At 42.5% G+C, this 14,504-nt stretch overlaps 1 protein-coding gene across 1 annotated transcript in view; it reads left to right on the forward strand.

Annotated features, from left to right (window-relative positions):
• The window catches only part of SHC3 (SHC adaptor protein 3), a 117,626-nt gene that overhangs the window by 70,389 nt on the left and 32,733 nt on the right, over positions 1-14,504 (forward strand). Inside the window, exons 5-6 of the mRNA XM_074994157.1 lie at positions 10,130-10,183; positions 13,093-13,144. Of these exons, the coding sequence (XP_074850258.1) occupies positions 10,130-10,183; positions 13,093-13,144 (106 nt within the window). The remainder of the gene's footprint in view (positions 1-10,129; positions 10,184-13,092; positions 13,145-14,504) is intronic.

Consider the following 14,504-nt stretch of genomic DNA (forward strand, 5'->3'; position numbering starts at 1 on the left):
TGTAAAATGGCTTCTTAATAGCCACCTGTGGAGCTGCCCAGCCCAGCCCAGCCCAGCCAGGGACCCTTTTCAAATGTGATCACGACCCATGTTTGGGTCCCGACCCATAGGTTGGGAAACCCTGGCCTAGTGAGTGAAAGTCTTGAGAAATGGAAACCGAGAAGATGGCTAATACTGTGTATCTATTTTCCCTACATTGTGGTTTGGTGAGTCAGGTGTTGCTATGATGATAGAGGACTGGGAAATAAAGGGGTCTTTGACAAGCCAGAAAACTGGTGGGGGTCTCCTTTGTTTCTGGTTTCTGGTAGTAAGGATGGATTACCTCAGAGAGTGTTCCTGGAACATATAAAAATGTGATTTGTTTATTGTGGCATACCTTTCATTATACTGACAACAAGGCAGGTGAAGAGGTCTTTTGATTAGTTCTCTAGGATACCATTCAAGATTTCTTCAAAACAAAACAGCAGAAATGTAGCACTTTAAAGACTAACAAAATGATTTATTCGATGATGAGCTTTCATAGGTAACATTTCTTGTTACTGGTCTCTTGTTCCTGCATCACCTGGGGCTGGAAACAATGCAAAAACACAATTTTTAGCCTCTGGAGTAGTTAGGTTTACACAGCAAAGGTGTTTTGAAATAACAGCCATTATTATGAAATAACTGCTTAGCACATTATTTCTCAACCAAGGGTATGTGTGCCCTTAAAGTGGTACACCAAGGTCTACACTGATTCATCTGGACAGTTGCCTTGTTTTACATCAGGCTACTTAAAAAGCGCTAGTAAAATCAGTACAATCTAAAAGTTCATTCAGACAATGACTTGTTTCTACTGATTCATATGCCTTATGTTGAAATGTAAGTATAATATTTCTATTCCAATTCATTTATTTGATAATAAAATGGCAGAAAGTCAGCAAGTTTTCAGCAGTAGTCTCCTATGAAATGTTTGCACTGTTTTTGTAAAGCCTTTTTTAAGTGAGGTGTAGCAATGGTATGCAAAACAAATCTGACTCCTGAAAAGGATACAATAATCTGGAAAGGTTGAATGGCACTTCTTTCAAGACCTCAGATTATTTTAGGACCTTGTCTTTCAACAGGCAGTATGTATACATAAGGTTAGGGGTATGCAAGAGAAGTCCGGGGGTACTTTTATTTTTTTTTCAAATGGGGTTGAGAAACACTGTCCTGGCATATACATGATGCAACCATAACAGAGATAGCCGTGTTAGTCTGTATACTATCAAAACAAAGACGTAGTCCAGTGGCACTTCCAATCTGGAGACAATTTGTACCTCCAAATTAGTGGAACTGCTATGGGCACCCGCATGGGCCCACAATATGCTAATGTATTTATGGCTGACCTGGAAAAATGATTCCTCAGCTCTCATCCCCTATTACTCCTCCATTACTTACAATATATCGATGACATCTTTATGATTTGGACCCATGGTACAGAGACTCTAGAAGAATTCCACAGAGAGTTTAACAATCTGCACCCCACCATCAACTGATGCCTCAACCACTCCATGTGAGAGATACATTTCCTGGACACTTGTAGCCAGACAGAACCCCCCCTTTTGCTCTACTCCATCTTGCCTTCCCTAGGTGCTTCAGAGCACGAAAGGGTTAAAAGGAATAGCTCAGCCCTGGAGTGCCCGAGAGCAGATGGGCTTATCTTAGCCACGGCCTTTGAAGCTCCGAAGCAAAGCTAAGAACAATGGGCTAATTAACAGCTGGGCCTTGGGCTGCCCGGGGCTAATTACCATCAGTTGATTTGCCAGGACACTAGTCCCAGACACGAGGAAAAATCTCCGGCCCGTTAAGACACAAATGCCCCTAATTGTCTCTACCTCACGGGTGTGAACTACACCCTTGAACTCCCTGTGAGAACCAGTATCAGACAGTTTAATTCAATTAAACCATGGAAGAAGCCTACCTGACCCAATGGGTATAAAAGAGGGGTCTGGCAGACACCCTATTTGAGCTCCAATCATCTTTCCTGACAGACAGGAGGGTGGGGGTCTCCCCAGGTCCCCGGGAACGCTTGACTCCTGGAAAAAAAGGACAAAGGACTTCTTCCCAAGGGATTGAGAGAGAAAAACTGGCCAAGCCATGTTGGTAATGCAGGGCTAAGAATAAGACCTGCTAGGTATTTTACTTTTCATTTCTTTTTGCGCGCATTTAACAAGTATAGATCTATGAATTAGAGTGTATGCTAGCTATTTGTAATCAAAGTATAAATCTTGTGACAATTGTAACCACAAGAGCTTAACTCGCTAGGTAAACAAATAAAGCAACATTGTAACAGTAGGAGATTAACTGGTTAGGTAAATAAACAAAGTAATTGACTAAGTGGTAACCTGACTCCTCCTGTTACTGTACAAAACCGAACACAAAACAAAGAACCTAGCTGCTTTTCAGCGGCTCTCAGCCTGGTCACTAGTGAGCTCTGCCCTGGCAGTTGAAATATCATATTAATACAAGAGCATAGTGGCTTCTCACCGGACCATCGGCTAACAATAGTACAGTACAAATCAAGGATGGCCTGATCAGTACCACACTCTACCGGAAACCCACTGACCACTATACTTACCTACATGCTTCTAGCTTCCATCCTACACACACAACAAGATCCATTGTTTACTGTCACGTCCTTAGGTACAATCGCATTTGCTCTGATCCTACTGACAGAGACCAAAAACTGCAAGATCTCTAACAAGTATTCATAAACCTGAATTACCCACCAGGAGAAATAAAAAAAACAAATTGACAGGGCCAGACGCATACCCTGAAACCAGCTACTTCAAGATAGGCCCATAAAAGCCAAGAACAGAACACCACTGGTTATTACCTATGTCCCCCAACTCAAACCACTACAACGCATCATTAAAGACCTACAACCCATCCTTAATCAGGCTGCAACATTCCAGAAGGCCCTAGATGACAGGCCTATTCTCTCCTGCGGACAACGCCCCAACCTTATGAGGATTCTCACCAGCAACCACAGACTATACCACAGTAATACCAATCCTGGAACTTTTCCTTGCAACAAGCCCTGTTGCCAGCTTTGTCCACGTATCTATTCTGGAGATACCATCACTGGGCCTAACCAGGTTATTCACAGAATCATGGACACATTCTCATGTTCCTCTGCTAACATCATATACGCCATCATGCCAACAACGCCCACATACTTTGTATATAGGACAAATGGTTAACATGCTTCAGCAATGAATGGACACAAAACAGACATCAAAAAGCTCTTAACTCACAAGGCTGTCAGACAACACTTTAATGGAGTGGGCCCTTCTGTTAATGACCTGAAAGTCTGTGTTTTACTGAGAAAGAACTTTAAGAATCACCTACAAAGAGAGAGTGCTGAGCTCTCTTTTATATTCAAATTCAACACATTAACATGTGGTTTGAACCGGGATGCCAACTACCTGGGTCATTATATGGACCTTTTACATACTTTGCTTTATCTGACTCTTGACTTCACCCCTCCTCCCACCTCTCTTCTCTTCTGATTTGCCCACCTTGATTACAATTTTTCTGATTTGTCAACCTTGATAACTATTTTTGGTTCTCTATGCTTTATATATTGAGTCTGTTCTGGTATGGCTATGGTCTGAAGAAGTGGGTCTATCCCACAAAAGCTCACCACCTAATAAATTATTTTGTTAGCCTTCAAAGTGCTACTGGACTGATTTTTTGTTATGATGTAGCCGCTAGTTCAAAATAAATTCAGCATAGCAGTTGACATTTCAAAATTGGTAAACCTCATTTTACAAGGAAGATATAGGTGCTGTTAAGACAGGGAATAGTGTCTGTTATAAAATAAGCCTTAGTTTGTCCAATTGTGTCTGTTATTAAATAAGCCTTAGTATGTCTATTTTGAAAGAGGCCCTAGGCTGTGTCCACACTAGCTCCCCTCTTTCTGTAATGAGATAATGAGGGATTGGTAGTGATAATGAGGGATTTTGGCAGATGCTAATGAGGTGCTCCATGAATGTGCACCACATCATTAGCATAATGACAGTCATGTGTGATTCAAAAGAGCTGCTTTTGGAACGCACGCCGCCCGTGTAGATGGGGACCTTTCCAAAGGACCTCCTGATTTTGAAAGGCCCTTCTTCCCAAAACCATTAGCATCTTCCAAAATCCCTCATTAACATGCCCCCTCCGAAAAGAGGGGGCTAGTGTAGACACGGCCTATGTGTTTAGACAATGTATTTTGAAATAGCAAAGTGCTGTTTCAAAATGCATTTTTGTGTGTAGCAGTATGCTTTCAGAATAAGCTATTTCTGAATAGCTAGTCCAGAACAGCTTATTTCAGAATAAGGCTGCTGTTAGACAGACCCTATGTTAAGTTAGGAGGCACTGAGGCGTGGAGAGAATTACTGGTCAGTCCGCCTTGTACAAAGACCAAGGTGATATAGCTCTTTGCGGGACAGTGGGGAGGGAAACGCTCCTGTGGGGATAAAGAGGAATGGAGTCAGCCCCTGAGAATAATCATAGTAAAAAGGGTCTGTTGAAAGGTTACAGATGAGTGAGCAGCAGGGCTGGGAGTATTCTGAAGGCAGTACGCGTTACCTGGAGGAAGTTCTTCACATTATGCTCTAGTGACCCTTTCTGGCTCAGCAAACAAACGCCAAGAGACTGTCTTCTCGATCGTGCAGGGTCTTTCAGGTGGAGGAAGAAAAGGGGAAAGGAAAATGAGTCAGCTCAGGGAATGCATCTCTGTATTACCCTACTCCCACAGTAAAGAATAGTTTATATATACTACGCTCTAAGCTCAATTTTCCGTATTGGATAATTAAGGCCTAGATTACTTCTTCATAAGAAGCTAATCCTGTGCCAGTGAACTCAGTGACACACCTCCTATTGAGGGCATTGGAGCAGGATCAAGGTATTAAATTAACTTTCCTTTCTTGGTTATTCACTGTCTTCAGTATTTCAATAGATTGAAATCTGAGTTGCAGCACAGTAAGGTTACGTCTACACGACAGTGCGAATTCAAAAGGTGAACTTTCGCAAACCACCATTCAAGAGCTCACCGTTCAAAATAGTGCGTCTGCACACAAAAAACAGATTGAAAATGCAGTCTGCTCTTTCAAAAGAGTGGACCACCCCTTCAAAAGGGAGCGTCCACACATCCTTGGGTGCCCTTTTGAAATGACATGGATGGGGTCACGTGGCAAACAAGCCCTTTTGGGGGCTGCAGCCTGCCGCATCCTTAAAGGACCCCTCCCAAGAACCCCCACCCTGCACACACTGAGGGCTACTGAGCTTCCCCAAGGCACAGCGGACCTTGAGCACAGAGCGGAGCCACTGAGGAGATCCCTAAGGATCCCAAGTAGCTCCCCAATAGGGAGCTCTGTGAGGTCCTGGCCAGCCTTCTGGCTATGTTGCTTGTGGCCATTCTCCAGTGGCTCCAGGGGGCCACTCACATACTGTCTTCCTCCAGGCCACCCGCCAAAGGTCAACTCCCTTTTCCTGTCCCTCGGGTGACCCAGCACCTCTGGGGCTATCTCACCAGCTGTGAATGGTGAGACTGGTTGGTGCTGGGGGACTGGGACGATGACCAGTGGCTCCAAAACTTCCACATAACCAAGCAGACAATTCTGGAGCTATGTCACTGGCTTGCCCCAGCCCTCCAGCACCACAATACTTGAATGTGGCCTGCATTCCCGCTGAAGAAGAGGGTCGCCATTACTCTGTGGAAGCTGGCCACTCCGGACAGCCACTGCTCGGTCAGCCATCATTTTGGGGTGAGCAAGGCCACCGTCAGGGCTGTCCTCCTGGAGGTAAGCCATATTTGGGTAACACATCCACGCAGTGGGGGAAAGGAGAATCCCAGACTTGGGGGCCCTGCAGGGAAGAGGGGAGGGGGTTGTTGCTGAGGTGGAGGGGGCCTGGCAGGGTGACCTGGATGTGATGGTGATCACAAGGGCCCCATTGCTGGATCCCTCATCATCACTGGTGGCCTCAGTCTCCTGGCCCAACCACCAGGTCTCCCGGCTCCATCTTGGTCTCTGGCCCGGTGGTGTCCGGGACCATGGCTGGTGGGGGGGCTGCCTCCATTGCCCCAAGGAGGTGGTCCATCTCATCAAAGTTAGGGTAGCTGGTGGGCCTGCCACAGCTCCTTCACCTTTGAGCGGACCTGATCTGGGGTGCAGGTGGGGTGGCCCCAGGAGGTGAGTCTGGTGGAGAGGTGGCTGAATGCTTCTTCATTCCACCACTGGCCAGTGGTATGGAGGAGGACCTCCTCCTTCCCCCCAAGTCCTAGCAGGTCCCTCTCTTTGGCCTTGCTCCAGGAGGGGTCCCTCTTCTTTGGCCATTGACTGTGGTCCTGGGAGCCCTCCGATGCCTGGGAGGGAGATCCCTGAGGGGCACGGGCTCCTGGGCACTGGCCATGGTGCCAGTAGGGTGTCTGCTCTTGCTGTGACATTACTGGGAGTGTGTGCTGCTGGAGGTTTGTGATTTTCCTGCAGCCAGCATGCTCTCAACTTCCTGCCATGGGATTTCTGGGTGCCTGTGTTTGTAAACGCGGCTGGAGGTGGAGACCACAGAGCTCTGCTTGTGCTGGCAGGGGCATCTCCACACTCCAGCCACCTGGCTTCATGCAGGACCCTCTCTTTCAAAAGAGCGGCCTGTGGAGCATCTACACATGCTCTTTCGAAAGAGCCTTTCTAAAACGGGCACTGTTCCTGACATGGGAAGGGAAGAGCGATTTTGAAATTCTTTTCAAAAGAACGTGTTTTGTGTGTAGATGTGCCGTGTGATCTTTCGAAAGAGGCTCTCCTTTCACATTTTTTTAAAGGACCTGCTTATGTAGATGCAGCCTAACATAGTAGAATTGTCTTCTTCTGACTGAGAATTCACATCAATTTGTGTTTCTTTCTTGTCACCTTCCAGAGAAATACTATGTAAGTTAGATCCAGGGCAAATAGAATTCAAATTGAAACTGAAGTGTATTCGGTCACTTCAAATACATTAGAATTCACTTGGGAATAGTATTTAAATTTAATTTAATTTGCGGGCATCTCCTAGGGTAGCTCTGAAACCTTTAAGTACATGGTGCATATAATATGTAGCATAAGGATGTTATGTGTAGCAAGCATGTTCAGTATATATCACATACAGGGAACCAGTGAGGCTAAATTCTAAACTGGTGTGATGCCATATAAATGCTTGTAATAATAGATTATAATCCTCCCTGTACAAATAATATAAGATATTATAATAATAGCTACAGTAATTTCATGAGAAATGACTGTCTCGACCTTTGGTGTATAACATGTAAGTAGAGTTAAGCCTGTTTCTCAATTATGCTAAGACTTGGCCTACATTAGAAAATAAGGTCAGATTAATGACATCAGTCAGAGGTGTCAAAAATCTATGTGCCTGCTGGCCTAAATCCCAATGTGAACTGACCTAAATCCCAGTGTGAACAGCGCAAGGTATTCTGGTATTGATGGAGGTATTCTTCCTTTAAGGTAGGAACTTCTCCTTGGAGATGTGGGTTGCGTATGCCGATGGGAAAACCCCTCTTATTGGCAGGAGACGTGTCTATGTTGAAGTACTAGAATGGCCACTGTAGTGTTGAGAGCACAGACAAGCACTAAGGCTCCTTTACACTGCTCTGCTAGATAGGCTTTCTGGCCAAAAATTCAAAAAACGATAGTAAAATGTTTTTTAAATACATTAGAAGCAGGAAGCCCGCTAAAAAAGCAGTGGGGCCCTTGGACGATAAAGATATAAAAGGAGCGATCAAGGAAGACAGTGCCATTGCGGAGCGATTAAATGATTTCTTTGCTTCAGTCTTCACGGCTGAGGATGTTACAGAGGTTCCTAAATCTGAGCCAGCCTTTTTAGGTGACAAATCTGAGGAACTCTCCCAGATTGAAGTGACATTAGAGGAGGTCTTGGAGTTAATTGATAAGCTGAATAGTAACAAGTCTCCAGGACCAGACGGCATTCACCCAAGGGTTCTGAAAGAACTCAAATGTGAAATTGCGGAGTTATTAACAGTGGTTTGTAACCTATCCTTTAAATCCACTTTGGTACCAAATGACTGGAAGACGGCCAATATAACGCCAATATTTAAAAAAGGCTCTAGAGGAGACCCTGGCAATTATAGACCGATAAGTTTAACATCAGTACCAGGCAAATTAGTAGAAACACTAGTACAGAATAAAATTGCAAGGCACGTAGAAGAGCACAAATTGTTGGGCAAAAGTCAGCATGGTTTCTGCAGAGGGAAGTCGTGTCTAACTAATCTATTATAATTCTTTGAAGGGGTTAATAAACATGCGGACAAGGGGCACCCAGTGGACATAATATACCTAGATTTCCAGAAAGCCTTTGACACGATCCCACACCAAAGGCTTTTATGTAAATTAGGTGGTCATGGGATAGGAGGAAAGATCCTTTCATGGATCGGGAACTGGTTAAAAGACAGAAAACAAAGGGTGGGAATAAATGGTAAATTTTCACAATGGAGGAGGGTAACTAGTGGTGTTCCCCAGGGGTCAGTCCTGGGACCGATCCTGTTCAACTTGTTCATCAATGATCTAGAAAATAAGGTAAGCAGTGAGGTGGCAAAGTTTGCAGATGACACCAAGTTGTTCAGGACAGTCAAAACCAAAAGGGATTGTGAAGAACTACAAAAAGATCTCAGCAAACTGAGTGATTGGGCAGCAAAATGGCAAATGAAATTTAATGTGGGTGAGTGTAAGGTAATGCATGTTGGAAAAAATAACCCAAATTACACATACTACATGATGGGGTCAAATTTAGCTACGACAGATCAGAAAAGGGATCTTGGAGTTATAGTGGATAGTTCTCTGAAGACATCCACGCAGTGTGCAGCGGCAGTTAGTAAGGCAAATAGGATGTTAGGAATTATTAAAAAAGGGATCGATAATAAGACAAAAGATATCATACTTCCCCTATATAAAACTATGGTACGCCCACATCTTGAGTAGTGCGTGCAGATGTGGTCTCCTCACCTCAAAAAAGATATATTGGCATTAGAAAAGGTTCAGAAAAGGGCGACTAAGATGATTAGGGGCTTGGAACGGGTCCCATATGGGGAGAGGCTAGAGAGACTGGGACTTTTCAGTTTGGAAAAGAGGCGATTGAGGGGCGATATGATAGAGGTATATAAAATCATGAATGGTGTGGAGAAAGTGAATATAGAAAAATTATTTACCTTTTCCCATAGTACAAGAACTAGGGGACACCAAATGAAATTGATGGGTAGTAGGTTCAAAACTAATAAAAGGAAATTTTTCTTCACACAGCGCACAGTCAACCTGTGGAACTCCTTGCCCGAGGAGGCTGTGAAGGCCAGGACTCTATTAGGGTTTAAAAAAGAGCTTGATAAATTTTTGCAGGTTAGGTCCATAAATGGCTATTAGCCAGGGATAAAGTATGGTGCCCTAGCCTTCAGAACAAGGGCAGGAGATGGATGGCAGGAGATAAAGCACTTGATCATTGTCTTCTGTTCTCCTTCTCTGGGGCACCTGGCATTGGCCACCATCGGCAGATGGGATGCTGGGCTGGATGGACCTTTGGTCTGACCCAGTATGGCCATTCTTATGTTCTTATGTTCTTACATGGAGTTCAAATCCACAGGAGGTTTTGGAAGTCCCATGTTTGCCCTTTATAGCCATGCAGGACATGGATACTATGTATTTTAGGTGAAGTGTTCCCTTTCACTACTTTCATTATTAACTGTGACAAAACCTCACTTCACCAGATTAAAGTTCCTGCAAAATGTCTTCCTGAAACTATCTGTTCAAATAATATACTGTATGGCAGAGCTATATCATTTATGTGAATTATTGTGATATTCATTCACTGCTATTATAAAATATCATTGCCCTTCAACTTAATGAAAACTTGAAATAGGAATCTCCAATATTCTTAAGCTTCTTTACAACAGCAGCATATTCTCGATGACTAGCTCCTCATAGATGAAATGCAAATATTTATTTTGATCTTACTTTTGGACTTTACTTCACTGTCACAAACCGCATAAAATAAAATAAAAAAGTAGCAATCTGCATAAGAGAAGCTACTGACTCATACTTATTTTTTTTCCTCCTGATCCAAACAGATTATAGCCAATCATCATATGCAGTCTATTTCATTTGCGTCTGGAGGTGATCCGGTAAGCATTTATTTAGTCTTTCTCTTCCATACTTATTGTTATAGCTCATCCAGGAGGACCTTAAGCCAGGATTTACTTCATGTCTTACTCAAAGGAAAATATAAGCATGATAGCTCCTGTTTCTTTTTTCATAAGCTTTCTTGACTATTGCCTTCAAATTCTTTTCGGGGGAAACTACTGACAGGCAGTCACAAATCCTTCTCTTTTAGTGACTGACAGGCAGTGTCAAAGAGCCTGGAGCACTTCATACAAATTTTAGAAATTCTGTAAGTAGAGCCTTGTGGTTTTCAAAGTAAGCACAGTATTTTCATATGGATTTCTTTTTACTTGACATCTTGATTATTATCCATTTTGCCCTTCCTGAAGTAAGAATCTGAGCATGTAGCTGTAGTTTTAGCAAGCTGGCTTCAGGTAATTTTTCTTTCCTTTATTTTTCCTCAAATCTTATAAAAACTGATGGCCAAATATCACCCCTGATATGTCTATTCCGTTTACGCATGGGGAGGATTTGGCTTTTAGGAGAAGTCCAGATCTGCATTTTTAAATTTGCCTTGCTTAGTTTTGTTCTCAGATTTTTCTTTGCAACTCACATTCAATTCATGCATAATGGAGGGCAGACCTGGGCTTATTACTTATCTACATATTTGTATAAGCTGTCCTCCCAATTTAAGAAATTCATAATTCCAGAATTATGTCCCAGCCACGAAAAACTGAGAGAATCTCAAACCAGTAAAAGTCCCTCCTAGTCTTGAGAGCTTTTTAATGTAGATTGCTCAACCCGTACCTCTTGCAGGGGATATGTCCCTGCCTACACTGTGATATGCCAGCAAGCCAGACTACCTCAACAGGTCAAAGTCTGTTCTTTGCTTTCTCTGCCAGACTATGAACAGATGTAATTACCGGCAGTCACAAGTTATCACACAGCCTGTTCTAAGCAAACACATTTATTCTTTAGGTGGAAGTGTTACAGAGAATGCATATATTAAAATGACAAAAGAACTCACACACATACCAGTAAGCTTACTAGAGCTCATCCCCGCTAACTCCTCAGGGTTCTCTCTGCAAGGAATCAGTCCTTCAAACCTCACCTTTTCTGCCATTGCAATTTCATAACAGCTAGAGCTCTGAACTACCACCTCCAGGAACAAGTTAGTCTTTACTGCATGCAGCCTGATCTTGAGACTCCACAAACCGGGAATAAGGAGCTAATGTCCTTTCCCCAGACTGGAACTTCAAAAGGCTGGTTTTGTGTAATTGGAGGTGGGAATTAGCATTCATTTTCTCCTAGAGATTCCTTGGGTAAATCATTTGACAGTGTTTGTCCCCAAAACCCACTTTTGTCTGGCACATTGCTCAGTAAAGTTCTTTGAAGTTCATAACATTTCCCAGGTTTCACATCATATACACCCCCTAGAGAGGTTACATACAGTCCCATGATAATACATAACTTTGCATTTAATAAAATGGACTCAAAAGACACTTAAAGTTAATTCACTAAGACTTTTTTCAAGGATATTGTAGATAATTGTCAGATCTGTGAAAGTCACTAAGATCTGCTACTTGTGGTTTGTTCTTGCTCTTACCCTTTCCCCAGGAGAAGAACTGTGCATACAATATAATGTTTTATTTTGGTAGGGTTTTCGTTAGTGTTGTGTGTAAATACAAACAGACTCATCAGGGTTTAAATTAAAGAAGGCCAGTTTGAAGGATTTTGACATGCATTTGGAGTGGAAGATGTTGACGTCTATGATGTCCTTACTTCTGTGGGATTCTGTCCCACAGCCTTGGACTGGCCCTCAAAAAGATTCTGACTTTCATACAAACAAGCTTCACCCTTGTGGTAGAAAGTTCCATTGTGCCTCAGGTCTGTACTTGTCAACCATATTCTTCATGCCAGAGATTTAGGCAATAATTTAGTTACTCTGAGCCTAACCCATTGAGTATCTTGAAGAGAATCTCTCAGAGACCCTGATTCTTCTCTCAGTTAGGGCCTGATCCAAAGCCCGCTTGTGTCAATATGAAATCAATGTGTAATGCGAAACCATGCTGGAAGCCTGGTACAGACTAGTTTATCTATGTATGGATGTCAATGTGTAATTGATTTCAGAGGACTTTGGAAGAGGTCCTCAGACTGGTGTGAATGAAGGATGTTGCTTTGGAAGTCAGTGGAGTCACATTTGTGTGAAAACAGAGTGAGTGGATCAGAACCAGTCCTGTAAATATTCTTGAAATACAATAAGAATTGGTTTTGCACACGCTTGTCAGGTGTCAGAGCTGCAGGTGCTGGAACAGGACACAGTTAGGTCTGGCCAAATCAAAACTGAACAGATGCCAGCATTAGCTGTACTTTAAGGCTGAGATGGAAGAGCTTTTTAAAAAAGGAATTTGCTTACCTGTCTAGTATTCCCAGGCCTTATTTATAAGTAAAATGTAGTCACAAAATATATAAAAAATAGCCTGGAAGACATGTAAAATAAAAGATGTTCCCCCCTTGTTTCCACTTTATTTGCATATGTGTTAGGTTTACTTGGAAGTTAGTCTGTAGCATGGTTTTATGCCATGCTACAACTCACATGTGAGAAAGGACTGCAAAAAAATATTTTCTCAGTGGTCAGCGAAACCATGCTGGAAGCCTGGTACAGACTAGTTTATCTATGTATGGATATCGATGGCCTTGTGCTAACTATATTATGAGCGTGGCTCTTCAAGTGCTTCCATACAAAGGATGTACTCACACTGCTGTGTGCAAAATGGTGGCTTATTGATCTATTCCACCCTCATTACCTTGGTATCTGAGCCCAGACTACCACTTCATGGGAAATACTGATGTAATATGCTATGCTCTTTTTGTTATGGTGCAATGCAAAAGCAAATTCTTATAGTCTCCATATATTTGTCCATTTTTATAGGATACAACAGACTATGTTGCATATGTAGCTAAGGACCCTGTTAATCGCAGAGGTAAGCTATTTTTTAATATTTGATGCTCTTCATTTAAAAGCGTATATCCATATTTTCATTGTATTGTATTTTTTCCAGAAAACGTAAATGAAGCACAATAAAAGAGTTTACGTTAAGGATGCTCACTAGAAAAATTAGCATTGCAGCAATCAGCAGCCACACACCTTTGTCCAACAGATTTTTTATATGATTAATTCATTTCAAGTAATTTAAATACTTCTCATGCATAGACCAGACCTTCCTAAACTGCTTGCTGAATGTCACAAGGAAGGAGATCATAATCCTTTTTATTTGTGACCTTGCCTTGAGACTGTTACCTAGTTTTTCTTCTACTTTCCTTGAGGTCAGATATTGGTCTGTCACTAAGCCACCTGGAAGCAAGTGCCTCCAACAAACAGGATTTATGATCCAGTTCTGGTTCTCATAAATAAAAGCAAATTATGGAAAGAAAAAGAAGAAATCATAACCTTGATGGATAGGTACAACTTTTGGGATGGTTCTGTTCAATATCTTCTTTAATGATTTATGTAGTGGCAGAGAGAGTACACTTTTAAAGTTTGAAGATAATACCAAACTGGGATGGATTGCTAGTGCTGTGGAGAACAGAGTTATAATTCAAAGTGGAGAAATTGTCTGAGATAAACAGTATGAAAGTCAGTAAGGACAAGCAAAGTACTCCACTTAGGAAAGAGCAATCAGATGCACACATACAAAACTGGAAATGACTGACTAAGAATGAGAAACAAGGAAAAGGAATGCGGGGGTGGCTATAATGGACCACAAACTAAATGAGTCAATAGTGTTACTCAGTTGCAAAAAAGCAAACATCATTCTGGGATACATTAGCTGGAGTGTTGTAAGCAAGACTCGAGAAGTAATACTTCTACTTTCATTTGGAGTATTGTGTCCAGTTCTGGGCACCACCTTTCAGGAAAGAAGTGGACAAATTGGAGAAGGTCCAGGGGAGAGCAACAAAAATGATTGTCTAGAAAACATGACCTACAAAGGAAGATTGAAAGAATTGGGTTTATTTAGCCTGGAAGAGAGAAGATTGAGAGGGAATATGATAACCAGAGGAATGAGGAAGGAGAAAAGTTATTCTCCTTACCCTCTGAGGATAGGACAAGAAGCAATGGCCTAAAACTGCAGCAAGAGAGGTTTAGGTTGGTCATTAGGAAAAGCTTCCTACCTGTCTAGGTGGTTCAGCTGTGGAATAGATTGCTTAGGGAGGTTGTGGGATCTCCATCACTAGAGATTTTAAAAAGCAGTTTAGACACAAGCCTGCCAGGGATGGTCAAAATGGTACTTTATCCTGCCATGAGTGTAGGGGTCTGGAATGGATGATCCCTCAAGTTTTCTT

Source organism: Carettochelys insculpta, chromosome 5 (assembly GCF_033958435.1).
Source record: "Carettochelys insculpta isolate YL-2023 chromosome 5, ASM3395843v1, whole genome shotgun sequence".
Classification (NCBI taxonomy): domain Eukaryota; kingdom Metazoa; phylum Chordata; order Testudines; family Carettochelyidae; genus Carettochelys; species Carettochelys insculpta.